General features: G+C 53.3%; 9 protein-coding genes across 9 annotated transcripts; 5 read left to right on the forward strand and 4 right to left on the reverse strand.

Annotated features, from left to right (window-relative positions):
* The first annotated feature begins 2,031 nt into the window (after positions 1 to 2,031).
* Positions 2,032 to 2,772, forward strand: BGZ61DRAFT_162755 (uncharacterized protein). The gene has a single exon (XM_046237481.1). It carries the CDS (start codon positions 2,148 to 2,150, stop codon positions 2,655 to 2,657), a length of 510 nt encoding a protein of 169 aa, XP_046108362.1. The 5' UTR covers positions 2,032 to 2,147; the 3' UTR covers positions 2,658 to 2,772.
* Positions 2,773 to 4,876: 2,104 nt separating this feature from the next.
* On the reverse strand, positions 4,877 to 5,974 carry BGZ61DRAFT_565594 (uncharacterized protein; the record flags this gene model as incomplete). Its single annotated transcript, XM_046255906.1, has 4 exons — positions 5,718 to 5,974; positions 5,420 to 5,610; positions 4,991 to 5,351; positions 4,877 to 4,938 (listed from the first exon to the last, which is right to left on the reverse strand). The coding sequence occupies exons 1-4, from the start codon at positions 5,878 to 5,880 to the stop codon at positions 4,877 to 4,879; spliced, it is 777 nt and encodes a 258-aa protein (XP_046108363.1). The 5' UTR covers positions 5,881 to 5,974.
* Positions 5,975 to 6,770: 796 nt separating this feature from the next.
* BGZ61DRAFT_444866 (uncharacterized protein) lies at positions 6,771 to 7,711 on the forward strand. The gene is made up of 4 exons (XM_046245007.1): positions 6,771 to 6,881; positions 6,951 to 7,152; positions 7,208 to 7,255; positions 7,314 to 7,711. Exons 1-4 carry the CDS (start codon positions 6,835 to 6,837, stop codon positions 7,365 to 7,367), a joined length of 351 nt encoding a protein of 116 aa, XP_046108364.1. The 5' UTR covers positions 6,771 to 6,834; the 3' UTR covers positions 7,368 to 7,711.
* Positions 7,712 to 9,082: 1,371 nt separating this feature from the next.
* Positions 9,083 to 9,722, forward strand: BGZ61DRAFT_528844 (uncharacterized protein; the record flags this gene model as incomplete). Its single annotated transcript, XM_046253321.1, has 3 exons — positions 9,083 to 9,241; positions 9,300 to 9,369; positions 9,424 to 9,722. The coding sequence occupies 3 exons, from the start codon at positions 9,083 to 9,085 to the stop codon at positions 9,720 to 9,722; spliced, it is 528 nt and encodes a 175-aa protein (XP_046108365.1).
* Positions 9,723 to 10,563: 841 nt separating this feature from the next.
* On the reverse strand, positions 10,564 to 12,727 carry BGZ61DRAFT_491193 (anaphase promoting complex subunit 8; the record flags this gene model as incomplete). Its single annotated transcript, XM_046250408.1, has 4 exons — positions 10,564 to 11,787; positions 11,836 to 11,968; positions 12,023 to 12,577; positions 12,630 to 12,727. 4 exons carry the CDS (start codon positions 12,725 to 12,727, stop codon positions 10,564 to 10,566), a joined length of 2,010 nt encoding a protein of 669 aa, XP_046108366.1.
* Positions 12,728 to 14,334: 1,607 nt separating this feature from the next.
* On the forward strand, positions 14,335 to 14,949 carry BGZ61DRAFT_585382 (uncharacterized protein; the record flags this gene model as incomplete). Its single annotated transcript, XM_046256399.1, has 2 exons — positions 14,335 to 14,445; positions 14,516 to 14,949. The coding sequence occupies 2 exons, from the start codon at positions 14,335 to 14,337 to the stop codon at positions 14,837 to 14,839; spliced, it is 435 nt and encodes a 144-aa protein (XP_046108367.1). The 3' UTR covers positions 14,840 to 14,949.
* A 1,844-nt stretch (positions 14,950 to 16,793) lies between these two features.
* BGZ61DRAFT_528847 (isoprenoid synthase domain-containing protein) lies at positions 16,794 to 17,911 on the forward strand (the record flags this gene model as incomplete). Its single annotated transcript, XM_046253322.1, has 2 exons — positions 16,794 to 16,913; positions 16,988 to 17,911. The coding sequence occupies 2 exons, from the start codon at positions 16,794 to 16,796 to the stop codon at positions 17,909 to 17,911; spliced, it is 1,044 nt and encodes a 347-aa protein (XP_046108368.1).
* A 347-nt stretch (positions 17,912 to 18,258) lies between these two features.
* On the reverse strand, positions 18,259 to 22,344 carry BGZ61DRAFT_162854 (uncharacterized protein). Its single transcript, XM_046237482.1, has 3 exons — positions 22,309 to 22,344; positions 20,544 to 22,250; positions 18,259 to 20,492 (listed from the first exon to the last, which is right to left on the reverse strand). Exons 2-3 carry the CDS (start codon positions 22,125 to 22,127, stop codon positions 18,606 to 18,608), a joined length of 3,471 nt encoding a protein of 1,156 aa, XP_046108369.1. The 5' UTR covers positions 22,128 to 22,250; positions 22,309 to 22,344; the 3' UTR covers positions 18,259 to 18,605.
* Positions 22,345 to 23,675: 1,331 nt separating this feature from the next.
* BGZ61DRAFT_344194 (uncharacterized protein) lies at positions 23,676 to 24,871 on the reverse strand (the record flags this gene model as incomplete). The annotated part of the gene is made up of 4 exons (XM_046239674.1): positions 23,676 to 23,974; positions 24,094 to 24,546; positions 24,607 to 24,626; positions 24,687 to 24,871. 4 exons carry the CDS (start codon positions 24,869 to 24,871, stop codon positions 23,676 to 23,678), a joined length of 957 nt encoding a protein of 318 aa, XP_046108370.1.
* Positions 24,872 to 25,899: the final 1,028 nt, after the last annotated feature.

Raw genomic sequence — 25,899 nt, forward strand, 5'->3', positions numbered from 1 at the left:
ACCAGGGCCGGCTCAGAGACGAGTGTGGCCACTGACGAGGGTCGGAACCTGGCGCCGGGTCGCTGAGGCCTCAACACGTGGAGCCGCGAATTCCCAGTGAATTCCCAGTGAGCACCTGAATCATTCTGTGCTGGCCTGGCATCTGGTTTCGTCTGGCACAGAACGCCTCATGGTGGCCCGACGGGCACTAGACAGATTGGGCATGTCATGGCGCCGCTGTTTGAACAAAGGCCTTGTCTGGCAAGCCATTTTCTTCGCGGTGAGTCGGTCAGACGTGGACTAGATCCGGCATGTCTAGAGGGGCAACAACGGTTTCGTTGGGGCCATTGCCAGTCCGTGATTCATTCTGCGATGTCGGGCCAGCAGTTGCGAGTCGGAAGCCACCGCACCACACCCGCCTCCCCGCGGCCGATGCTGGGCAAGATTGTGCGAGAATAAGCAACGAGATGATGGCGAGATGGCGAGATGGCTGGTTTCCAAGTCAGCCGTCCAAGCGTTCCGGTTGCATTACCTCGTTCCTTGTTCCTGGATGATCATCCCCCCGCCGAACGCCATGTCTTCTCGTGTAGGGGTCCCATGCAAATGGATCTCGGCGAGTCGGCGGGTGCTACGGGAGCGCAACCGCATCGCCAATCAGCGGCCAAATACGAATGTTTGTGAAAGCTCTCCTTGCATACCGAAGGGCTATTATGGACCTGGACCATAGCGCTGAGCATGCCAGAGGCGACACAACCAGAAGACGGAAAAGGGGTGGAGCCGCTGCTGAAAACTTTGATGGCGTCGAATGTGACGGAATCTTGCATTATCCAAGACGAGTCTAATGACGGGAGGCGCAATGCTCGCCAGGCACAAAATAGATGCCGGCCCTAGTTGCCTGAGGCCGGAACCGCGCTTGAGCCCTGCGGACCCGCTCCGGTTGATTCGGTAAAGTCGGTTGGTCAGCTTCTAGCCCGCTTCCTCCATAACGGAGTGGAACGCTCTCAGCTCGCTCCTCACTTACCTGAGAAACGGCGTCTTTTTCCAGCCATTCTAGCCACTCTAGCCCTTCTAGTACAGTTCAGAACTGTCGGCGGCTGCGTGGCATTAGCAACCAGCCCAGCCTTTCCAGGAAAGTTCTCCGTCCGCTCGACTCATTGTGCAACCGATGCAGACTTGTGCAGTCATGTGCAGCTTCCCCCGATTGGTCCGCTGTGAGTTTGTGCACGCTGCGCTCTGACGTTCTCCGTTCCCATTCCGGTCCAGGCGGCAGACAACAGGGGGATAAACTTGGTGGTGCACGCAACCGCACTACGGATGGTACCTTGCGTCCGACACGTCGAGCCGCACCTCAGGAACGCTCCAGGAACGCTCCGCTAGGTCTTGGAGATGTCCCCCAACAAGCTCTCGCCTGCAGTCTCCCACGTACCGAGCCCTCTTGGAGCCCTCTCAGAGCCCTCCCACAACTCAACCGAATCCTTCGGCATTGAACCGACTCCTGGGCCGAGGGAAAGGTCTCGTTGCGAGTCATCAAGTGATTGCGAAATCCATCCCACCTCCGATGAACCATCCAGCAGTGCTCCCACCCCCAACGCATGCTCGCCCGTGCCCTCTTACCATTTCTTTTTCCCCTCCTCTGGCGCCCTCAGCTTGTCGGAGCTATGACACGCCACCGAGCCTTGAATTTCCTCTCACTTTCTCAATTATTGCAGATCTGCCCAGTCATCTGCTGTAACCCTGTCATAGTGATGAAAATTTACATTACTTGTACCAACCGATGATGGCATGGACTCCGATCGAGATGGACCAGAATTGTGTGGCAACTGGCAAGAGACAACGAGCAAGTCCCACAATTGAGGCACTTGTTCTAGTCGCTTCAGTCCTTTCTCTTGTGACCATCTCCAGTAGTTCGTCTCTTGGTCTTTTAGGCCCACTGACATGTCGCAGGGTGAAAATTCAGCAATGCCACCCTCCAGCAGCCCGGTAAGTGCCTCTCTCGGTGATACATGTGACTGAAGATACTTCTCCAGTCCCGTCACCGAGGCCGTGGGCTCCACCCCAAGTCGACCCAAGGTTGCCTACATGCCCCCGGCTGCTGAACCCATGTGTCAGGCCTCGTAGGGTGCCAAGTCACATAGCCTTACCAGGTAGACAAAGTTCACACCCAGACTATGTGTGGAAAAGTCCCTCAACTAGAGAGGACTGGTTGGGTTTGTCATTTGCTAACCACAAGGAGTATGTTTGAATCGACAGCCGGCCTTCGGAAGTGTAACCCGGGTTGTCCATTTGGGAGCGGTCCGATTCAGATTGCCACGGCATCTCAATTCACACGTTTGAACATGTTGATCCGGGGCGGGAACGATAGGGTATCGGGACTGCCCCCAAGACGACAATCAGGCCTCGGCGAATGTCGCGTGGCGGGACGATGGGGGCTCTCGTCAGGAACTGCCAACGTAGTCCACTTCTTGTCCCTTGTTGAGGTTGGGCCGGGACCGGACATGTGTTTGAACCGTCCAGGAAGAAGCGCCAATAAGCAAGCCCTCATAGGACGAGTTATCATTCGAGTCCTCGTTACTCAGTGCGTTGGCGAGTCACGTCCTATCTCCTCGTGCATCTCCTCGGCATCTCCGGTGAAGGGAAGAAGAAGCCGTTTCTCTCTACCTGTCATCACCGTCACTTGACAGCGGACTCGAATGTTCAAAGCACCTGCTTCTGCGTGGTAAGCGCGCTTCTCGCATGCCGGCTGAAATGACTGGTTTTGCGAAACCTGATGGCTCCTCTGGATGGCCTTCGTCTCATGCGGAATCGTTCACAGTTCACCGCGCATTAAACTAGTCGAACGAGTGGTTTATAATGCCTGCCACAGACCGTGATGAGATAGAGCAATGGATCGTCTTGTGTTGTATCTGAAGTCAACATGAGAGTAGAGAGGAGGAAGGATGCGTTTGGGGGATCAGCCCGATCAACGACTCCTCATGACCATAGTCATGTGACGTGACCGCACTCCAATCCCCACATCTGTTCTTCTGATCTTCAGGAAACGTGAGTTTTGAGCGAGAACCGATTAAACAAGCAATTACCCAAGGGTACGAGAGGTTCATTATTTTCTTCTTATACCTCACATGCGGGTGTTCCTGGGGTGATCGGGTCCATCTTGTCAAGGTACCTACCTAGGTACCTCAAGGATCGTGAGCAGATGGGTGTCACGTGATGCATAACATCGCTTTAAACTCGCCCATCATCAAGCGCTGGTCTTTGTTGAAAAAGAGCCCTTATTTACCTTAGTTAATTTGGCCCGTCTTCGTTATATTTATAACGTTAAATCCCTGGGTTCCTATCCCTTCATCTTGCTCCACGACAAATTTCTCAGCTTCTCATCTTCTATATAGCTCCAGGGTAGCCAGCTCTGCCCTCACCACGAATGTCCCTTTTTCGCCTTTGTCACCGGCCAACAAAGAGCTTAAAAAGTTACGTAATTAATAGAACAATGAATCTTTTGGGGGGGAAGAGGGACTATGTAGTTACAAGCATGTGTTGTGTCGAACATGTACCCTCAAGCTTGAGCTTTCCTGAATGTGCACCGTATGGGAAGTAGTGCTCATTCTACTTGGCATAAAACATCTTAACCGTGTTTACTAAAGCTTCAATACACCCCTGAACAACGGTAAATCAGCCAATTGTAATAATAGTCTTGGGAAGCTCCGAGATAATAACCTTCGCATTGCCAAACTTACTAGCAAAATGAGAGTGCACATTTCAACCAGCGCAACTAGTAATATGCCTTCCGTTCTGAATGTGACACCGTAATGAGGAAATACAATGTTTGCATTTTCTGTGTTTTTATTGTATCTGTGGAAACTATAGAGACGGAGGTTTGAGGGCTCGGTGCAAAGATAAATCCTGTGTGAGTTGTATGGAGTCGAGAGATTGAAAACCCAACAAACCACCTAAAGTCAAATTGATAGAGACTGGTGTGGCGATGTGTCTGCAATGGCAGAGAAGGCAGAGACTGGAGGCAATAGAAACGAATGAATAGTCAAGACGTCATGGATACCATCACCGGCATCGCCTGATCAAATAGTTTCCAAAGTGATCCCACACCGATAGACGAATGACACTCTGAATTGAATATGCTGACGAATGTGTCCGCTAGTGATAGTGGACGGTCTATATCCATATTTGAAATGCTCCCCTGTGGGACTCTGAGATTTACTAACTCGGTTGAGCCAATAGCCTCAAAGGCAGGCGGAACTTCATGTTGAGGGCGGTCCGCTGTGGACTCCTTTTGGCAAAGGTAAAGACTCCCACGTCCCCTAAATCCCCAAAGATGAAAAAGCCCCCAATATAATTCGCGACAGCCCTATTTTCCGAGGTACTGTATCCCCCAGTACTGGGTGTGGTGCGGTGGTACCAAGTGTGTACCCATGCTGTGCGCAGCCACTGTATGGTTTGGATATATCTCATGATATCGAGTAAAGCAAAAGCTAAAATAAAGAACTCAAAAAACGGAATGTGAAAATAGCAGCTGCGGAAGGGTAAATTTAATTTACAGTACTGTTATGGAATCACGAACTGGGCAGAATCACCGGGAGAGAATGTGCTATCAGAAATCTGCGCAATAAAGTATCTTGACTAGAAATTTAAACCCAAAACATAACAAGAGTGCTGAGAAATATGTACTATGAATAATGCCTGACGCGGACTTGAGTCTAAAATCCCAATAGGTCCGCCGCCATTGCAACAATCCTGGAGAGAAGCGAATAGGGAAGGTTGATCTGGTATCCTGTGACATCCTATAACTCGTGTGACTTGTTAAAACCCCACCGTAAATCAGAGACTGCAGGTTTCCAAAAAGAGGCAAGCAGCTATGAAAACAGGAGATCATCAATCATTCCATGGCTTAAATAAACTTGCCGCTTCCGTTGCAGCGAGTCAGGGGGAACTGCTTCTTGGCGCACATGGCTATGATTTCATTAGCAATCCACATTGATTAAACCGAGGCCGTGAAACTTACAGATAGCTCCAGAAACCCACTTGACACCGGCGTACGAGCCCTCCTGGTAGGAATCAGCCATCCATGTGCCAATCTGCTTCTGGCTACCGATGCAACCTCGCATGTTGCGGCCGTAGCGGCGGGTCTTGAAGGGCCGGGTGATCATGACACCGGACCAGCCCTTGGGGACAGTTCCCTTGATGTTGATGACGGTCTGCGTGGTCCAGGTGCGGGTGTAGCTAACACCAAACGAGGCACCGAGTCTGTCCTTGATGAACTTGAGCTCGCCTTCACCGCTCACGGTGACACTGTTGGAAACGGAGTATCCAGAGCTGACATAGACGTCCATGGCGCCGACACTAGCAATGACGACGGGGCTCATCTTCCAAGCAAGCAGACGTTAAAAATTGTGTGCCATCCAGGGAGAGGTAAAAAGCCAGGGGCACTTACCTGTACGTCCCAATCCACAAAGTTTTCGGTTTTGTCGGTGATAAGGGCAGTGGTATAGGAGCAGTCAGCACGGGCGTCCAACACCTTGTCATCAGTGCTGTTCAAGAAGGCCTCATCGATCTCAGGGGCCTCGAGGTCGAATCCGTGCTGGCCGATCAACTGCTCATAAACGGACTCATGGACAATCTCCACTGTGATTTCCTGAATGTCAGTGAATGTGCTTCCAAGATATCTGGGCTCCATGTAATTCAAAGAGAGAGGGAGCAAATGTGGAGGTCAAAATGGGAAGAGTGCTTACTGCGACCATCCTCGCCGTAGAGGATAACCTCATCATGCTTGAGGACATGATCAGGAGTCCACTTGGTGCTGTTCAACTCGGGAGTGTTGAGCTCGATAGCGGTAGGAGCTGCGCTGGCGGCGCTGGCGAGAACCAGGCCAACGAGGGCGGCGGAAAAGAACATATTGATTGAGTGAAGAGTAGAGGGAATGTAGTATATTGAATGAGTTGTCTGATTGAGCTGATGAGAGGCAGGCAATAATTACACAGAGGAAACTCGAAGGCTTTATACATAATGTACAAACATGTTGAAATCACGAAGTCATGGACTCACGATCCAGTATCACGCAGCGTGTAGTTGCTCACTTTCCATTTTGGGTAATTGTTCGTTACGCGATGCCTATCACGTAGAAAGCAGGTGTATTTTTGAGCATGGCCAAAGCCGACGCTTCTGATTCGCCCGCTCCAACTTCGTTTCCCGATACGAGACATACGAGACAGGATCCAACATCCCGCTCTCAATAATCCTCCCCTGCCGGGTATCCATGTTAGCCTTAAAGTTAAACAATCCATTGACTTGACTCGATTGAGATGGGACGCGGGCCTCCCACAGCCATCACAATGTTTCACGAACCATTCGTCTGTCGATTTCGAATAAGCTTCCGTAAGGTCACATCCTAGGCCCTTCCAGAACAGTTCCAACTGACCGCATGATCACAGCCGTGCCCGACTTCAGTGTAGTTAGGTTTCATGGCCAGTGGAATGGGGAAGTTATGTCAGACCAGCATGCAAAAGAACACGAACAAATCACATTGCAGTGGAATGACTTGGCCTATTCAAGCAGGTGAGATGGTGATGGTGGTGAGTTAGTTGCCTGCCGAGCACCCGTGCTATCTCGAGAGCATCGTTTTTCATGAAATGATCATGAATCAAGCTGATCGAGGGGCTGGTGTGGAACAAGGATACGAAGATACGGTCCATGAAAGTAATCCGGCGAAGGCGAGGGACTAGTGCCTATTGATTCCCAAGTTGTTATATATCATGTTGTATCTCAACAGTTTTGATTAAACCAGACACATTCATCTTCCTCAAAATATCTCTTACAATACCAATTCTTCCAACTTTGCAACAAGTCAACATGCAGTTCACCATCGCAGCTTTTGCTCTCCTGTTCGCCGCCGAGGGGTATGTACTTCACACATAGCTTCGAGGATATGTGGTGAAAGCAGTCAGCTAACATTCATCGCTTGCAAGTGCCCTCGCCGACCTGCATAATGCTGCTGCCTGCGTTACCAACAGGAAGAGCTCTCCTGTCGGCGGTACGGGTTGGTCCGTCAGCTACACCTGGGCGAAGAGCTACGAGATCTTGCCCGACGCCACCAAGTGTGCCTGCAACCTGTACCGACAGCGCAACACTGGCAACAAGCAGTGGGACAAGTGCCCTGATTGCACCTTTGTATGTGCCCATGATTATTCTCGTCCATGAAACTCTGGACTAATTACTATTACAGGACGGAACGATCTGCAACAGCAAAGGCTGGCACATTGGCGGTGACGAGGTAAGATGCCTTTACATGTTACCGAGTGTGGAGTTGATTACTGACCGATCCGGTTTAGATGACCTACTACTGCGAGAAGAAGTGTGGTGCCCAGGGCGCCGAGGCTAACTGATGGGAGGTTAGAGGATCCAGCTAGATCTAGATGGGAGAGTTCTCTGAGGGGCTTTTTTTGCTAGGGTGCATTGTTTGTCGTGTGCGTTGTTAAATTTCTATCCTCAAATTCCTGTATATAGTCTGATTTGAGAGCCTCGGCATCGTAAGAGCCAATTATATACGAAGCTATTCATTCTTGTGAAATCATATTCTGTTTGCAACAATCGGGACGTGTAGAATCATAAATTACGCTTGCATAACCGTCATATGTCAGACTTCGACCATATCATGCCGGAGATATACTTCATGACGCCCAATTTTGTTATTTTATAGTTTCTTTTTTTCGCGGTAGCTACGTGATTTTGCCTATTGTACCTTTCGACCATGGTAACTACTCGAGCCAAGTCACGCAAGTAGTGGGCCCTATGCATACAAAAAGCGACCAATAAAGTCAATTGCTTGTGACCGTTTTACGGTTGACGGTGGAATGTGGAGACAGTACGGAGGCGCGTGAGTTGACTCGGTTTGATATAGGCAAGGGGTTCCTTATTAGCTATGAAACTGCAAATAGTAAAAGAGATTGCGATCTAGCGGGGAGTGAAAATGGCCATCGAATATAAACAATGTTACTGCATGCGGTAGATTAGGGAACATCCGTTGGGCGATCTGGTTGATAATGGCTGTATGGGCTAACTATCATCCGTCATGGAAGGAGTGTGAGCAGACATGTCGCAAAACCGGCGCAATTGCCAAGCCCTCGATTCCGGGAAGCCATTGCCGAGATCTGTTGATAGATATGTTCATCATGCCTAAGCGAGATGTCTCTGGCGACCTCAGACCCTCGGTTGGCTACCGAGTGCGCGAAGCTACATTCCAACGGGTCGTCGGGTCTGTCGATTAACACCTTTCTCTGGTATCTGGTCTGGCGAATTTCCACATCGGGTTGGTGAATCTCCTGATTGCATGGCATGGAACCAGGGTTGAGACACTTCCCATGGCGCTAAACCGATAGCCTTATACGAACTTAATTAACATGGTCAAGTTACTTACGCTTTTTGACAAGTGAAGATCCCCTGTAAGTAGATCCTGACAATTAAGGTAGGGATCCTCTTACACTTGGACGTGCGCTGCATTTTGACGTGCCACACCCATGTGTTAGACCCTGACAATCAACCCCGGGATACTAATCCTACGTATTGCCCTCGTGCGTGGGATGCAAGACGCCGATTGGCTGCAGTACCGGTCAAATGACATCAACCCGTCTGATACCAAAAGCGTCCTTACCAGGTCCGGCCTTCTGAGACACGTCTCTTGCTTGCACTGCGGCCTTTGCTCTTTTCTTCCGCTACCGGCCAAACACCGAAAAGCTCCCGGGCCTAGCTGCGTGCAGACTCTGGTCCTCGCTGATTTCGGCCGTTTTGGTGGAGCTATGCTGCCTCGCAAGGCGAGCGTTGGGAATGGGGGCATGTCAGAGTCCAGCTTTTTGCTGCATCCGGGAGCAAAACACTGCATTGCGCGATTTCGTCATGGCAAAGGGTATTCTTAGATGGAAATCCGGTGCGTTCATGTACACCAGCAGCTCGACTACAAAATCTGTGAATACCTTGCTCTCGAGTAGTTCTCATCAGCCTTCTTATCCATCTTCCATCGCTTCCATTCAGCTTCAACACTACCATTTTTTTGCCTACCAACCGTCGCCGTAAACACCACATCCCCCACCCTTCCTCAGACAAAATGAGATTAATTCAGGTTTTGGCTTCCGCCGCCGTCTTCTTGACTGCCCCCGTTCAGGGCTACTACCCCACCCCTGCCGGCAGCATACACACCGAGGTTGTCACAGGGGTCGCCACACTGACCAAGACCGTCACCGACGACTATGTCTACTGGTGTCCGGTAAGTCGACTTGAAGCTCGGTGCTCTTGGATACCTGCTAACTGAACTGTCTCTGTAGGAGCCCACTGCCTTTATTCACAGGAATGCCACTTACACTGCTACCGGGTCCATGTGGGTGACCATCACCAGTGAGTCAAGGGCCATGAACTAAACTTGATGATGCACCACTGACTCGTTCTAAGACTGCCCTTGCACTGTCACTTACACCGAACCTGCCTACACCGCCTCGACATACTCTCCCGATTATGTGACTATCACCACCGGGGGAACGGTCATCACCTTGACTAACCCTCCTACCAACGCTCCTATCCCCCCGACTACCACCATCGGCCACACCGTCCCTATCCGGCCGACTATTACCAAGCCTGTCGCGTCAGCCGCTACTCAGCCCTCTGCCGTTCCCACTGTGGGTGCTGCAAACAAGGTCGGCGCTGGCTTTGTCGCTCTGGCCATCGCTGGAGTTGCTGTTCTGATCATGTAGTGGTCGCACCTCGGACTTGGGTACCTCACGCACTTCCAAAAATGGAGCAGCAGAGGGTTCTTATAGGAATACTCTCACTGCCGTCCTTGTGGCTTAACCAGTCCCCCTTTTTTTTTTGGAGAGTTTCGAGAGTGTACGGAGTTAGGGGAAGACTAGGTGGAAGAAAAGCTCACCACAAAACGGCGAGCTGTACCACCCTTTAACACGGGGCTTTGCGGATTTGCCCCATTCGCTGGGAACTGTATAGAAAACAGTGCATTAATAATAACCGCCCAGATAATACATAATATTCGTTATAATCTACCGCATGCGCATGGGCGTCCGACGTCGATCTTCAACATTGGTCTAGAAGCTCCTCTTTTTTGCCCTTGCGCCTCTCCTTGGATTCCCCAGCACCCACGCCTGGCATCTATATTGCGCTCCCCTTGTGCGAGGTATAAACTTAATATCAGCCCGGCACCGCCCGGTTCAAGGCTTCCTTGCTCCCGTCGGGTTGTACCCTTGATTGCGGCATTTGGCAGACTTTAAAGGCCTCACAATGAAGGGTCTCGGAGGCTGGCCACGAAAGTTGGTCGCTATCGACATGTTGATTCCGGATCGGCAAGGTTTGTTTGGAGAGCTCCAGTGAAGGAATAAAGACTGCCCTCCAGCCTCATACCAGCCCTGCGATCCGTTCCCAATCAGTCCATGAGCTCCTCCGTCTCTTCATCCACGCTAGTTCCTCGGCGTGGGCCACCATGCCTGCCACCAAGCCCCAAAGTTCATAAACTTCGTAATATTCATTCAACAGGCCAGTCACTTCGTACATCCCTGGCCTTCATATGCGTCTCGCCCGCGTCCGCTAGCTCTGCGGGTCAAGCATCCCAGAAGCCTCCATCCGTGACCTCACCTCTCGTACAAGCGCCTTCGCCTCCTCCACTTCGACCCCGTCCTGACAGAGCTCTGCGGCAAGACGATTGGCTGTGGAGTAGTCCGAGGTGCGCATGGCAAACTTGGCGAGCCACATCCGGGCCTTGCTAGTGGCTGCTGTGACACCCGTGCCTTCGTTGCCTGTTTTCTCTTCGCCATCGGCGCCGTTGTCTGATCCAGGAGGGGAGTCGTTGTGGATAGCTATGGACTCGGCCAAGTCAACCTCAGCAGCTGCACCGCCGTCCTCCTGGGCCACACAGAGTTCCATATATGACTTGGCCTCCTCCTCCTCACCCAGCTGGTCGTACATAGCGGCAATCTGCAAGAGAATTTCCGGGTCCATGTGTCCTGTCACGTTTCGTCCACCAAGAAGGTCCCCGCCACTTCCGAAGCTGCTTCCCACGTCGTAGTATGCATCGGCCAAGAGCGCTCGCTTCAGAGCCTTTATGCCGTCGCGTTCTCTGCCCATCTTCTGTAGGCATGAGCCGACTGCCATCCACATCTTGCCGTCCCAGGGTCGCAGGCCGGCAGCCTTCTTGTAGTACCACAGCGAGTAAGTGTGCATCTCAAGCATCTCGTATGTTTGGCCAAGGCCGTACCATGCTCTGTAGTCGCGACGGTTGACATCGACTGCTCTTCGATATGATTCAATGGCGGCATGTGTGTTCTTGAGTTCAACGTATTCGTGGCCCATCAGCGTCCATGCTGAGAGACATGTTCTGTCCAATGTCAAGGCGCGTCTGAAGTATTGGACAGCCTTCTCATGCATAGAGAGGAGAGAATAGTAGTTTCCAATGACCACACACGATTCTGGACGGAACTTGTCGACACTTGAACAGAGATGTGCTAGGAATGCGAGTTTTGGTCGTAGGTTTAAAACGTAAAGAATGTTGGAGTAGTGGTCTAGCGAATCGAGTCGATGGGGATGGAGTGACAATAATCGACTAAAGTGCTGTTCGGCAGCCATCAAGTCTTTCGCGTGATATGCCAATAAGGCATTGCAAGTGAGAAGGAAGGATGAGGTCGGGAAAATGGACAGAAGCTGCTCGAGGGAGCTGGCTAGTCCGGGACCTTGTTGATACAGCTCCAGCGACGTATGGAGGTGGAACATGTAGGATACAATGTTTTGAGGGCAATGCCTTGAGATGTTGTTAAGCTGCATCATGTTAGTATTAACCACCCGTAGATAGCATATCGAACTTACGTCCTCAACTCGGGAGATTAGCGACGTCATTTCCAACCAGCATCCCCAGTTCATGGTGTATTTGTGCACGCTGCGAATAAAGAATGACAGGGCTCTCTCGTCATTCTTCTCTTTGGAAAGAACCATCCCGTACCTAGGTCAACTTTAGTTCGGGTCTTCCAAGGAACACGCCTGCATGTCTTCTCACAAGTACTCGAGCCATCCCTGGCTGCTTTGAACCTCCTCGTCCTCTGTGGCTCTCTCTTCGAACCAGGTGGCTAGGAATCGCCCGACCACGAGAAGTTGTTTGTTCGTGACCGTTCCCAGGTCTTGGGGGCCCATGACCATCTCCGAATCCTCGTTCTTCCGCTTCTCGCCCGACATGAATTTGGCGTATAGTGCGAGGAACAGGCTCTTCTGGCTGATCTTGGGCAGAGGTACCACGGTCGTGGACCGGGATGATTCAGATGCCTTGGACTTGCCCTTACTCTTCGTTGTCGAGGCGGCCGGGTTCTCGCCTCGCGATGTAAGAATGCTGGAGAGGAGGGAGTCGGGGAGGAAGACGGCGGCGCATCGGTCGTATTCTCTGCAGTCGAAGAAGGACTTGGCAAGGAGGTATTTGCTCAACTCCTTAGCCTCAAGCGCTGCCTCATCAGGGTCTGTGTTGGGCGTGTATATGGGTGATGTGTATTTGCCATCGGCAGGCTCGGGTTGTTCATCGTCATCGTCGGTTTCGGGGAGGGCGTTAAGCAGTTCGGCGGCCCTTTGGTGACATTAGCACAAACCCGGGGTTCTGTAGCCGAAAGGTGGTTTACCATTTTGATGATTGGTACAGGCACCTCTCGGAGCACTTGATCACTGCATCCTGGAGCGCAGCCCGCAGCTGCGAGATCTCGTGGGAGCTCAGCGCCATGGTGGCTGTTGATTTCTAGACGCGAGCGGTCGCGCGTGGACGTGAAGAAGCAACCTCTTGGATGGCCTGTCGCATGCGAGCTGTGGGCACCCCAATTGTGCAAGATGGGATGTCGAGAGGCTGTGTGCCGTGGAGTGTTGGAGAATCGGTATGACGTTAGTGTCGAGCTGCGTCACTGTCATCGCTGTTGCTGGTGATGGCATCAACAATCCTCGGCGCGGTCCGTGCTGGACGCGGGGCATACTGTATGTTGCGCACTGTGCAACCTGCATCACATCCTCTTCCTCAGACGTAAACATGGCTAGGTAACAAAGGAGGAGTAAAATGAGAAAAAGTATAAAACTTTACTCAATACATAATCCAATCGCCTTTATAGGTCCCGACTACAATTCTGACAATGGAAACATATCTCAGACCAGCTCACTAGCACATCCCCTGGTATTTTTGACCTATAATGAATGATATCTACAAACTGGAATGCACTGCGAGCACGAAAGTAAAGACTGCTGAACCTTTCGTTCCTTTATTCCACCCCATTATCTTCCATGAATATTTAATTTCTATCACCTCCCGATGGCACTCCGTTTGACTCAGTTTCACACTGTTGTCCCCATCTCCCCGCCATCTCTCATCCGCTCCACCTCCCCTCAATTCCCCACCTGATATCTACCCCCTACAATGTCTCTCTTTTAATATTACTTTAGATATGCAGTTGATATCTCTATTCATATATCGTGACTCGTATTGATAGACGGAAAGGCTATATCCATTTTAGTTGCCGTGAAATATCGATGGCACGGATGGACACTACGTGTTTGCTGCAGAGAGCAATATCCTTCAGCGACTTGGGTAGAGGCGACCTGAGCGATTTACGTAGAGGACACCAGGCAGTGAATGTCGGTGTGGTTTAGATTACTCTTCTAATAAATTGAGCGCCCTGCGTAGGCCCTTGTGGTACTTGTAGACGATAAGTGGGATCGGGTTTATCGTAACAGGGCTTTGAGATTGGCAGCGCTGCGTTTCCACTCGGCTGGTATTAATTTTGTTGGGCCTTTATTCATTGACTAAAATTATAAAAAGTCCAACATGGGAAATCTAGGCCTTTTCTTTATATGCACTCTTACACCTATTTACCAGTGATTTATCTCATAGTTTGGCATTGTTAGAGTTCCATCCGCTTTCCCTCTGCCTATTGTGCACCCCAAATGCCGTGCGACGATGGCGTTGAGAGAGCGAGGATTACCAATCCTTTACGATGCCTCGCATATCCCCGATGTTCCAATGTATCTTCCCTTGGGCGAGAAGAGATCCCCGTTCTAATCCCATGATCATGGTGTTTTGTATGGGCCACCGAAGGCACTCGTATATTCACACTCAAGCTCCTGCCTCAATCCAAGCTCTGGCGATGACTCTATTTGATGCCTGGATCAAAACCCGGTTTGCAGATGGCATAATTTATCTACCAAGAAAATTCCAACTGTTTAGCAGATGCACGCCCCCTCATACCCTCGCATTGCAAAAGCGCCACGCCAATAGCTTCAAGCTCCTGACACAGGCAGTCTCCCGCGCGCTCCTGTTGCACATCCGAGGTCTCCTGGGCTAGCATCATGAGCTCTAGCAGCCCGGTGAGGCTCTTTCCATGCATTCACTGCTGGACACCAGCAGTCAAGTGCCCCAACTACGTGTTCCTTAACCGAAGTTCCTGTGTCGACTGTCAGGTGAGATCTTCGGTCCCCCCGAGCCACAACCGCGCTCGGCATCCCCGTCCTGACAACCCCATCTGTCTAGAGCGCCCGAAGAGAAGTCCGCGGTGACGAAATGGCAGCGGCCGAGGTACACGAGAATTTTGTACGATACCTGTTGGAGATGTACACGGAAAACGATGGCATCACATACGAGCGTGTCAACGGACACATCGCGAAGGCGAGGGCGGTCCACGTGGACAACTTGCTCAACACGGCGCTCGATTACATCTGGCGCAATTTTTTAGGGATTTATGACAAGGTCTGCGACGAGTTGGAAAAGGCCCGTGACAGGGGGCCGCAGCAATGGACACCGGTGAATTTGTCGGAACGACTCGAGCGGTGGCAGAAGGAGGACCAAGACAGGTAGAGGATGGATGAGGAGTTCAATGAGAGTAATCGATATTGATATAGGACGTCTAGGGCCCATAGCTTACTGGGGCTTGGAGGATTTCTTTCAGGGTTTCTAGAGGACAGTCCAATGATCACATTGCCTGATCAGTTCCCGCCTTCGAGCTTGGTTGGAACACTTACATGACGACATTGCCTCCATCATATCTGACAGGTCATGTCGCTAGGTTCGCAGAAATTAATCTTCTGTGCTTGTTGCACACTTTCTTGTTCTCCGCGTCTCCCAATTAAGTTTCATCCATGTCGGTTCCTCGAGGACTGGCCAAGACTCGGGATGATGTCACAAGCACCGGTTTCCTGACCTCTTAGTTGGTATCGTGCTTCTACAGAAGATCACTCTGCAATTTTTTGCGTCAGAGTATCGGTGAGAGGACGTTTTCTAGCACGGGGTCGAGTTTTGGAGTTGCTCAACAATAAAACCGCGCTGTTTTTGGTTGGCTGCAAAACAGATCTGTCTGTATCACGGTATGTCACGCTGTGAAGGATATTCACGTCTCACAAAAAGCACGTCAGTCAAAGTTTCGCTGTCGATTTGGCCCGTGCAGCCCGAATCACTTCACATGTTGGAGGCAAATCGGCATGGGCGATTTGTATAAGAAGTCAGTGGAGTATGGAGTAGGAGTTAACTCACGCATACCCTACCCACCCAAGTAGTATACTCGAATCTATGCTCCAGCAACAGCACCTCTTTGAAAGTACAAAAGGAATTAACCAAGTAATATACCATGCGTTGGCCGTGCAACCATCGTTGGGGTTCGTGGGCCTGCGGCAAATGGGTCAACAGCATCGGGGCCGCATGCGAAGATTGCAAGGTACGCAGTCAGAGGAAACTCCTTGACTCAACTGCAGACAAGAGTTGGGAGGTTTATTAGGTGAAGGAAGCTAAGGTTGTACCTAACTACCTAGAATAAGACGGGCGAAGACTCGGTGCCGACACATGAGCGACTTTCCCGAGTTGATGACGTAGAACTCCTTGTCCGGGGTCTCTGCAACGCGAATATCAACACCGGGTGTGTCGTAGATATGTTGAGGGATGGAGCAGCGGAGCAACATTTGCTAGAGGCGCTTGATGTGATCAAGGAGAATGAAGAGGTCTGGCATGACCAAATCTATTCGATAGTAAGGGAGGCGATGAGCAAATGGAATAGGGGGACAGACAAATAACTCGGTGGCAGCTGCTGGAAACGTCTGATGCCTTTGGTTCAAAATACAACTGACAATTTTTCGGTTTAAGCAAGACGTTCAGATTGTAGAGCATCGTCCATCGGGTGGTGGGGATGACTGACTAGTGTTTGGAGGGGTCGAGATAAGAAATACTTCAGATTGGAAAGTAGGCGCAATAGAGTTTTAAAAAAATGCCAAATAAATCACCTGAAACGACAAAAAGCAAGCCATGCAACGGATAACAGCGGTACCCGGTGCGGCCCGGCTGATTTGGTTGTACATTATCTACGGCATGCACATTGCACTGAACTGAGGGCATCGGTGACCCCCCCGAACAGGCTTAGCGAGTCATTGGGATGGCCAATTGCCGTGCTGTGCCTGTCGCACCTGCCAACTGCCACCCAGACCGCCAGCGCTCCAACCAACGGCAATTCTCCCGAGCCTTTCCCGGGCCGCCGCTCCTTCAGTTTTCGACCTCACCGAGCTGCAAAGTGGACGACCCCGCCACAAAGCCCCAAAGGGGAAAGAGGGGCAGTCGCTAGCAACCCGACGGCGGACAACGGCTTGCGCGCCAAGTAACCCAGGCAATTATCGTGCAGCAAGCTCCTTCCCGACCATTGCTAATTAAATCCCGACCTTTCGCATCTCGACTCCTTTCTTTTCTCTCCCCTTGATTTTCTTCCTCCCCAAAACACTCCAATCTCTCCATCTGCCTCCTCCCGTCTTCAATCCACCCGCAACCCGCAACCATGGCGCAAAAGACTACCCTCAAGGAGTTCGAGTCGGTCTACCCCAAGCTTGAGGAGGCCCTTCTCGACCATGCCCGCTCCTACAAGCTCCCCCAGGAGCAGCTCGACTGGTACAAGAAGGTGGGCTTCTACAACTCAGCCGTTGGCTCTCCCCCTTTGCCATTGCTCAGCTAACTCCCTTTGCGTCATGGTAGAACCTCGAGATCAACCCCCTGGGCGGCAAATGCAACCGCGGCATGTCCGTCCCCGACTCCGTCTCCCTCCTCCTCGGCAAGGCTCTCTCCGAAGACGAGTACTTTCACGCTGCCACCCTTGGCTGGATGACCGAGCTGCTTCAGGCCTTCTTCCTCGTCTCTGACGACATCATGGACAGCAGCATCACCCGCCGTGGCCAGCCCTGCTGGTACCGTCAGGACGGTGTCGGCATGATTGCCATCAACGACGCATTCATGCTCGAGGCCGCCATCTACACCCTGCTCAAGAAGTACTTCAAGACCCACCCCGCCTACGTCGACCTCATTGAGCTCTTCCACGAGACCACCTTCCAGACTGAGATGGGCCAGCTGTGCGATCTCATTACCGCCCCCGAGGATCGCGTCAACCTCGATAACTTCTCCCTCGAGAAGTACAGCTTCATTGTTGTCTACAAGACTGCCTACTACTCCTTCTATCTCCCCGTCGCCCTCGCCCTCCTCCAGCTGAACCTCGCCACCCCTAAGAACCTCAAGCAGGCTGAGGATATCCTCATTCCCCTTGGCGAGTACTTCCAGATCCAGGACGACTACCTTGACAACTTTGGCGACCCCGAGTTCATTGGCAAGATCGGCACTGATATCAAGGACAACAAGTGCTCCTGGCTCGTCAACCAGGCCCTCGCCATTGTCACTCCTGAGCAGCGTAAGGTTCTCGAGGAGAACTACGGCCGCAAGGATGACGCCAAAGAGAAGGTCATCAAGCAGCTCTTCAACGAGCTCAACCTCGAGCAGCGCTACCTCGACTACGAGGAGAAGTTTGTCACTGACATCCGCGCTCGCATCGCCAACATCGACGAGAGCGAAGGTCTCAAGAAGTCTATCTTTGAGGCCTTCCTGGCCAAGATCTACAAGCGAACCAAGTAAATCACGAGGGAATCCAAAATAACTTCACAAAAATGTCAAACCCCAAACCTCGATGGATAAATCGAAGGAGACATGGCGTAGTCATATACGGCATAGCTCAGCCGACATGAATATTACGATAAGTAGACCACACAAGCGATACCTCGAGATGAATTGAGACACATGATTGAGCCAAACTCCATTTGAACCTAATTAATACGGCGGTCAAGGAAAAGACATTCGTTCCTTCTTCCGTGTTGCATACATTGACAACTAGAGCCTGCTCAAATCGCTAAGTGTTCCCACACGATAGATCCCTTGTGTGCGTTTCTTCCGACCCAAAAGTAAAGGAATTGATGGACAAAAGAGAGGAAGGAAAATAATCTAAAAAGAAAATAGGGGAAAGAATAATAATAATGGCCCAAAGGCATCGACTCGAGTAGTTCTATACTCCAACACTGCCGGCCCCCTGATGTCGCCCTTCGCCCCAGCGGTGCGCTATTACCGCCAACACACACCAAAACACCTGTTTTTATTTGTCCGCAAGCCCCTGGATTCCTCGTCCGTCAACAAAAGAATAATAGTGGTAGTAATAAAAAGGGAGAAGTGAAAGTTTTTGAAATATCCAAGAATTCTGGGCATGAACTGCATGGCCTCGTTACGGAACGGCCTCTTGGTCTCGTTTCGTGCAAGAGGGGGTGAGCCTCTCCCTGCTTTAATATCGTGACATGCTAGACAGGCCGCTGGAGCCGGCGCGGTTGATGAGCGGCTCCCGGGGACGGGGGTCGCGGCCGCGAGGGGGCTCGATCGGCTGCGTCTTCTCGCGGCGGACAGAGCGGTTGGGCAGCGGCGGGACCGGAGGTGGGGGAGCCCGGAACGACGGTGGGGGAGCCCGGAACGACGGTGGCGGCATGCCGGCGCTGGAGCGGCTGCGGGGCAGGATGTTGGCGCTGGAGATCGGGGGCGTGCTGATGGAGTTGAGGGTGACGGAGCCGGTCAGGGGAGCCTTGCTGGTGTTGTGGAGGGTGCCGCCACGAGTGCTGCTGCGGATGAGGCCGGGGCCGATGGGGCTCATGGTGGCCGCCGGTCCGCCGGTGGCGAAGTTGATGAGCGGGCCGCCAGAAGTAGGGGCCCTGTGGGCGCCGCCCTGGCTCTCACGCCAACGAGGAGGCTCGGGGAAGCTGTTGGTGAGGTTGACGAGAGGCTGGGGCTTCTGCTTTAGGCTGGAAGGGATGGCGGCGAGGCCGGGGTTGGGAGCGCCGACGTTGTTGTCTGCCATGGGTACTCGTTGTGTGGAGTGGACAGACTTGCTGCGCGAGCGAGCAGAATGCTCCGAGGCCGAGGGCAGCCAGGGTCTGGGCTCAGGTTTCTTCTCCCGGGGAGGAGAGACAGGTGAGGTGACGATGCTATTGATCAGGGAGGGAGCATCGGTGAAGGGCCCAGAGGTCTGTATCTGAGACCCGTTAGAAGCCCGCTCAGATCGCTCAGCCTGCTCAGCCTGCATTCGCTTCTGCTCATAGCCGTTGCCCAGCAGACCACCTGGGGAGAACTCGCTGCCGGTCTGTGGCGTCTGCGGCGTGTGAGAGGCGCGGGATCCCTGCTTGGTCAGGATCTTGGGCTTCTGGACCTTGGGCTTTTGAACAACGGGTTTGGGCTTGGGCGGGGGGACAACCTCAAAGTCCTTGCCGAAGTCCTCGATGGGCTTGTCGAAGCGGTTCAGGTCCATCAAGGGCTGAAAAGCACCGATTGTGTATGGGGACTCGTCGACCGACACCTTGAGACGGTGGGAACCGTTGGTAACGGTACTGATGGACTTGGTGATGTTGCCCTTTTGCGTTGGGAACGAGCTTTGCGAAATGCGCGGCGGCTTGTCGGGCACAACCCTCTCATAAGGCTTTGGCTTCTTCTCAAAGTCAACCTGCTTGGTGACCAGGTACCAACTGCGCCAGCGTTGCACGAGCTCGTGGAACCGCTGGGCGAGCTGGGCATCCTCGGCGCAGAAGAAGTGCACAAAGTTTTCGCCGTTGGGGAAGACGACTGTCTTCTGCTGGCTCTTGACGGCGTAGCAGAATCGGCGGGGGGCCTTGAGGTGGCGCTTGACCTCGCTCTCGCGAGGCGTGTAGATGTCAAAGTCAGACAGGTGGCACAAGACGGTGCTGTCCTTGTCTGAAGCCTTAGCCTCGGGCTTCTTGGACGAGAACATCTGACCACTCTCCAGCAGAGTAATCCAGCGCTTGTTCCACTTGCCGGGGCGGGAAGAGTGGTAGAGCTGGAGGGTAAATCCAGTTGGAGGATTAGGCGTGCGGGGGACCGAGTTGAGTTCGAGGTCTGCATCTGCGTCATTCTCGGAGATGTCGTAGGTAAGTACGAGTAGGGAGTTTTGCTGGTCGCGATCCCACGAGTTCATGACATCGCGGATGCGCTCGTAGCGACGAAGGCGTCGCTCGAGGCCCAGGTCGACATAGCACTCAACAATGACGCTCGTTTTAGGATCGATGTCATGGGCGGTGAGGTTCGCCGTTGAGTACAGCACATCGACGGGTGAGGTATCTGGGGTGACAGGGAGGTTGATGGTGGAGGATAGGCAACGCACTGTCACGCGCTGGCGGTCGTTAGTACCTGGTGATGATGGCATGACGTTTCCAGGGCTTACTCGTTCACCTCCGTTGCTGGCCGAGGTGGGAGCATCGTGGTTGGGTACAATGCCCCTGCCGCCCTGCTCTATAAAACTCATCTCGTCCGACGTGAGAGAGTCCTCGAGGCTGCTGGCACGACTGGCACGGTTGTATTCAAGAGAGAAAACGGTAGGCGCCTTGGGGCTCGGCGTTCCGTTTTGACTGTTGGTTGCATTCGATCGCCGGCCGCGAGACAGGAAAGGGAGCTTGTCGAAGATGAGGTACTTGGAGAGCTTGGGAGGGGGGGTATTGACCTTGGCGCGCACGCGAGCAGCGTCTCGTTTCTTCTGCTCGGCGATGATGCGGTCGGTCTCGGCCTCGAGGCGGGCGACTTCGGCGGCCCAGCGTTCGGCTTCCTGCTCCTCGTCTCTGCGGCGCTCGGCGTTGTCGCGCTCGAGCTGGGCGGCACGGCCGGTGGTGTCTGCGTTGAGGCGAAAGGAGCGGAGGTTGAAGGCCTTGCGACGAGCAACTTCGTCGACGGGCGAGGGCACAGGCGACGACGGAACGGGGATCGGCGAGGAAGGGATCGGCGGCGCGGAGGACTTGGACTTGGACTTGGGTCTGGACTTGGACTTGGATTTCGACTTGGGCCTGAGGTTGAAGAGCCCTTCGCGGCTGCGGCTGGGAGCGAGGACAGAAGAAGCGGCTGAAGATGGAGCGGCTGGAGCTGGAGCGGCTGAAGCTGGAGCAGCGGTGGGTTTGGGAGTCAGGGCAAGCGGTCTTGGGAGGGGCGGAACGGGCGATGGCGCCTGGAGTCGGTCCATGCTAGCGGGCGATGGCGACGCAGGGCGGTGCGGCAGGGGTCCGTGGCCCACTGCACCCACTGCAGCGCGCGGCACTAACCCGCCTAGACGACTGCTAAGGGACCCTGAGACGCTGTCCGCGAGCCCCCCGGCAGCCACTGTAACCCCTGGATCGTCGTAGGGAAGCACGGGACTGCTGAGCATGCTGCTGGGATTGGGCGACGGGCCCCTGGACGGCGGCGGCGGCGGCGTCCAGCTGGGAGCAGGTGACGAGGGCAACGCAGGCAACACAGGCAAGGCGGGCCACGACGACGACGACTTGGGCAACATGGGCGACTTGGATAACTTGGGAGACTTGGGCACCTTGGGAGACTTGGGCGCCTTGGACGCTTTCGGCGACTTGGGCCGCTGCGTGGGCAACGAGGCCACGCTCTTGGAGCGCCGGCGAGTGACGCGGGGCGACGACAGCGTCGGCGAGTCGAGCTGCGGATAGCAGTCGCCCGTCGTCAGGTTGCTGTTGATGGGGCCGAAGCCATCGTTGTACACGTCAAAGGCCCGGCGCCGCGTGATGGACGACACGCTTTTGCCGCGCAGCGTGCGGTACCGCGACACGGGCACGGGCGGCGGCTGCAGCGTCGTCTGGAGATGGCTCTGGTTCTGACCCTGAATCTGAGTCTGAATCTGCTTCAGCTTCTGCTTCTGCTTCTGCTTCTGCTTCGGCGTCTGCAGCTGCAGAGGCTGTACCGGCTGCACGCGGTTGCGCTTCTGCGGTAGCGACAGAGGGGCCACCTCGGGCCCTGCCGCCATCATCGACGCCATGGCGATCTGGGAGTCTAGCAGTCTGGGGATATTTCCCGGCGATTCGGTCCCTGGTTCCTTGCAGATACGAGCAAGTCGGCGGGCGCTGTCACTAGCTAAACCGCCCGGAACTGCCCTATCGGACTCCCAAAACAGCCTCTAAAATCCGGGGGAGCGCGCGAAGCCAAAGTCGGTCGTCGACCCAGCTAATCTTCGACAGGGTTCGAGCGCCTAACTTATCTTTCTCCACAGAACGACGGAACGGAACCGTCGATGACAGGCCGGGGGGTCGTATCTTGGGTTTGCGCGAGTGGCGATCGAGGGCGTTTTCGATCGAATCTCGCAGGTAGATAAGGTGGCTGGATAAGATCCGACCAGGACAGGCCAACTCCAAAAAATGAAGTCGCCTTTTTCTCTCCTCTCTCTCTCTTTGCGCGCGTGTTCGATGAGGGACGACGGTCGACCTTGTTCCCCCTCAGTCAGGATGAACCATTGCTTTTCTTCCCAGCAAGCCGTTGTCGCAGGAGCCGATGGACAGACGGTGGGAAAAATGAATGATGGTCGACGGAAGAAATTGATCGAGAGTTGAGAGAAGGAAGAGAGCGAGAGGAAAGAGGTTGCAGGAAAGACGGAGGCGCGAGAACAAGGACATGCCACTGCTAGCTCTGTCACGCGAAGCTTTTCCGCCGACTATCGACGGGCCAAGGGCAAAGCATCCAAAGGAGGTGTCCCCATCGGCTGGCATGTATCGCGACACGGCGGGCGGCGCTGGCATGGGATAAAACTCGCAGCCGCGTCTCGATGTCTCAGGCGCCGCCCTGCCATATGACGGTGATCCATTCCACTGCCCAACAGGCGTATAGGATGATATCCCAACAGACGAATGGACCGAACGCTCCCTAGATGTCATGGCTGGGACTTCCCAATTGACGGTTCGAACCTCGTTTTCTACCCGAGTAAGGGACGGAACGTGTGTCACGGATGGGCGCGCATACGGCTCGGTGGCATGACTATATCATGTATGCATTGGCAGATGTGGTTTCGTAGTCCATCCATCGGCCGAGGCGGAGACACTCTCCTCCAACTCATTCAGCTCATTCTCTATCTTATTTACTACGGACCTCACTTAAGCCGTGGGGAACAAAGTAAACGTTGGACGGGCCAAGAAACCAAGCGTCAGTTCAATCAATGCACAGGATACCGAGAGCGCGGCAGTTGGTTATTTGTTTTGAGTCCATCGCCCCCAAATCCACGATTTTGTTTGTTTTTCAATCTCTTTCAAATACCCCGAACTATTGGGAGCTGGGCCTCAAGGGAAGCCGTCGCAAGCCATCATACTTCAGTCTCCATCCACCACCGTGGCTTTGGTGAAGCCAGCCCCATCATGGATTCCACTGCATGGTGACGTCTGCCCGCACGCGCGAGACAGAGGCGTCCCTGTTCCTGCATCTCCGCCCCAGCACGACTCAGGCATGCTCCACTCGACAAGACAAGCTGAGCCCATAGCCAAATTCTTGCCTCGCCTCTCCGCGATCGCTGGTGCATTCATGGGGTACGGAGGGATAACCCTTATTTGCGAAACGCGTGAACCTCCCGGCGCCACCAAGCACGGAAGTCGTTCGTCGAGACGTCGATGCCCAGGTCCTTGAGTGCCTGGGTACTCAGGTGGCAGTCGTAGGGTCGCTGCACACTGGCATTTGGGTCATTCCCTACGGTGTTGGCCTCGATCCCACTCGTCGAAAGGCCCATGATCTCTCCAAATACCTGGCAGATCTCGTATTTGGTCATCTTGTCCTCGCTCGAGAACTGCAGGATGCGAGGTAGTGATTTGACTTCACTGCCAGCGCTGAGATATTTCTCGGAGATTTCTGTCATGTTTGGGCAACATTGTCAGTCAGCAAAAACAGAAAAGGGCGCGGTTTCCGCCGGTTATCAGGGCAAATGGTCCGGGTTGAGACATAACGGCTATAAGAGAACTGAGACATACCGCGGCAGACCCGTCCAATGTCTTCGGTGTTGGTGGGATATCGAATAGCCCAGTGGTCCATGTTGACCGTGGCTCCTTGGGTCTGCGCCTTCCAGACCGCGTCCATCAGGACATTGACCGCGCTCTCCGCCGGCGTCTCTGCGTGTCCGTACAGCACAGGCACTCGGAGCACGACACCGAGGCCGTCCTTCCCAGCCTTGGCGTACGAGTCTAACACGGCGATCTCGCCGTCCCGCTTGGTCTGGCCGTACAGGTTAGGCGGTTGAGGCTCGGCGTCGGCCTGGTAGGGGGCGTCGCCAGGCACGCCAGGGAAGACGTAGTCGGTCGAGATGTAGATGACCAAGATGTCCCGGGCGGCGGCCAGGGACGCAAGGGAGCTGCTGGCAGCCACGTTGAGCGCCCTGGCACCCTCTGGGTCCTTGTCGACCTTGTCTGGAAAGCGCTGGGCGGCGCCTTATACAGACGGCCCGGTCAGTAGCTCCACGCCGCGGCGATGCTGGTTCCGTGACTTACAGTGGACAATTACCTGGGGTCTGCGTCGGAGCGATCAGCACACTGACATCAGTCTGAGGTTGAACTGGGAGTGAACTCACTTGGTATCATTGAGGACCTTGGCCACTTGGGCGTCGTCGCCGAGATCGACTTTGAGGATGTCGACTCCGTCGGCGCGCGAGTAGCCAGTTCCCTTGACGGTCCAGCTTTTGAGGCGGAACTCCTTGGCGACCTCGCGGCCGAGGAGGCCAGTGGCCCCAGTGACGAGAACAGTACGGCCGGTCATGATGCAAAGGCGTCTACTGTCTTAGCTGGTGGTGACGGAGTGCGTGAGAGGTTTCAAGGTGCGAGCTGTTACTGGAGGTCGTTGAGTGTGACGATACGAGACGTCATTTGTCCAACTGCACCAAGTGAGAAGTGGGGGTTGTCAACAGAAAGAGGGGCACATGCATATCAGAGTCGTCGCTGTTTAGCAGTCAGCAAGGTGCTGTGTCTCTATTACTATGATAAATATCAACAACTATGTTCTGGTAGATAGAAAGAATAACTGTGTAATAAAATTTCAAGCCAAGGGTAGAGCTGTATTCTCAGGCGTTTGGTGTTAGAGTGGAGATGTTCTCATCCCGCATTTCTCGCGGCGGTATCGGAGAGTTTATCGAACATACTGAGATCGTTCCACTGGCCCATTATCAAAGCCTCGCGATAGCATATTTCGCCCCAAAACTTAAGTTATTATGTTATTCCTGATATGGGATGTTATGATGTTATAATTCAGTAATATCCAATATGAGGCGAGATTTTGGCAGCATCAATAGAAACTTCTCTAATCTCTTCAATCTACCCTACACCTAACAATCAACTGCCTAGGAATTTTGACAAAATCACGCCACATCTGTGGAACTTCCCCGATGTTTACTTTTTAAGCATGTAATTGCTTCTGTCTCGATGCATCTGGATACGCGTCCCATTCTGCGAGATTGCCGGCCAAGCCGGGGGGAGGGCCTTTCCATCCTGGGATCGTCTCATCACGCCACGTCCAAGATGATCCTAGATGATTCAGGATCAGATTCCCGGCAGCAAAACGGGCGATGTTGTACGGGATCCGCTAACTCAAGTAATTTGCTCACTTGATTGACTTGAGATGTTTGCCAGATCCCACAATCTGCCCACGCGTAAACTGCGCGTGCACTAGGAATCACGCTACATGCCAACTATCAAAGCGACCCTGAAGATGTCTTGCATGGTCTTTCAAAGCTCAAGCCTCCAAATTTGCATGCTACATTTATGGGTCAGGGGCAACATGGGATCTGCGAG

This window comes from Ilyonectria robusta (assembly GCF_021365365.1).
Source record: "Ilyonectria robusta strain PMI_751 chromosome Unknown BGZ61scaffold_4, whole genome shotgun sequence".
Lineage (NCBI taxonomy): Eukaryota > Fungi > Ascomycota > Sordariomycetes > Hypocreales > Nectriaceae > Ilyonectria > Ilyonectria robusta.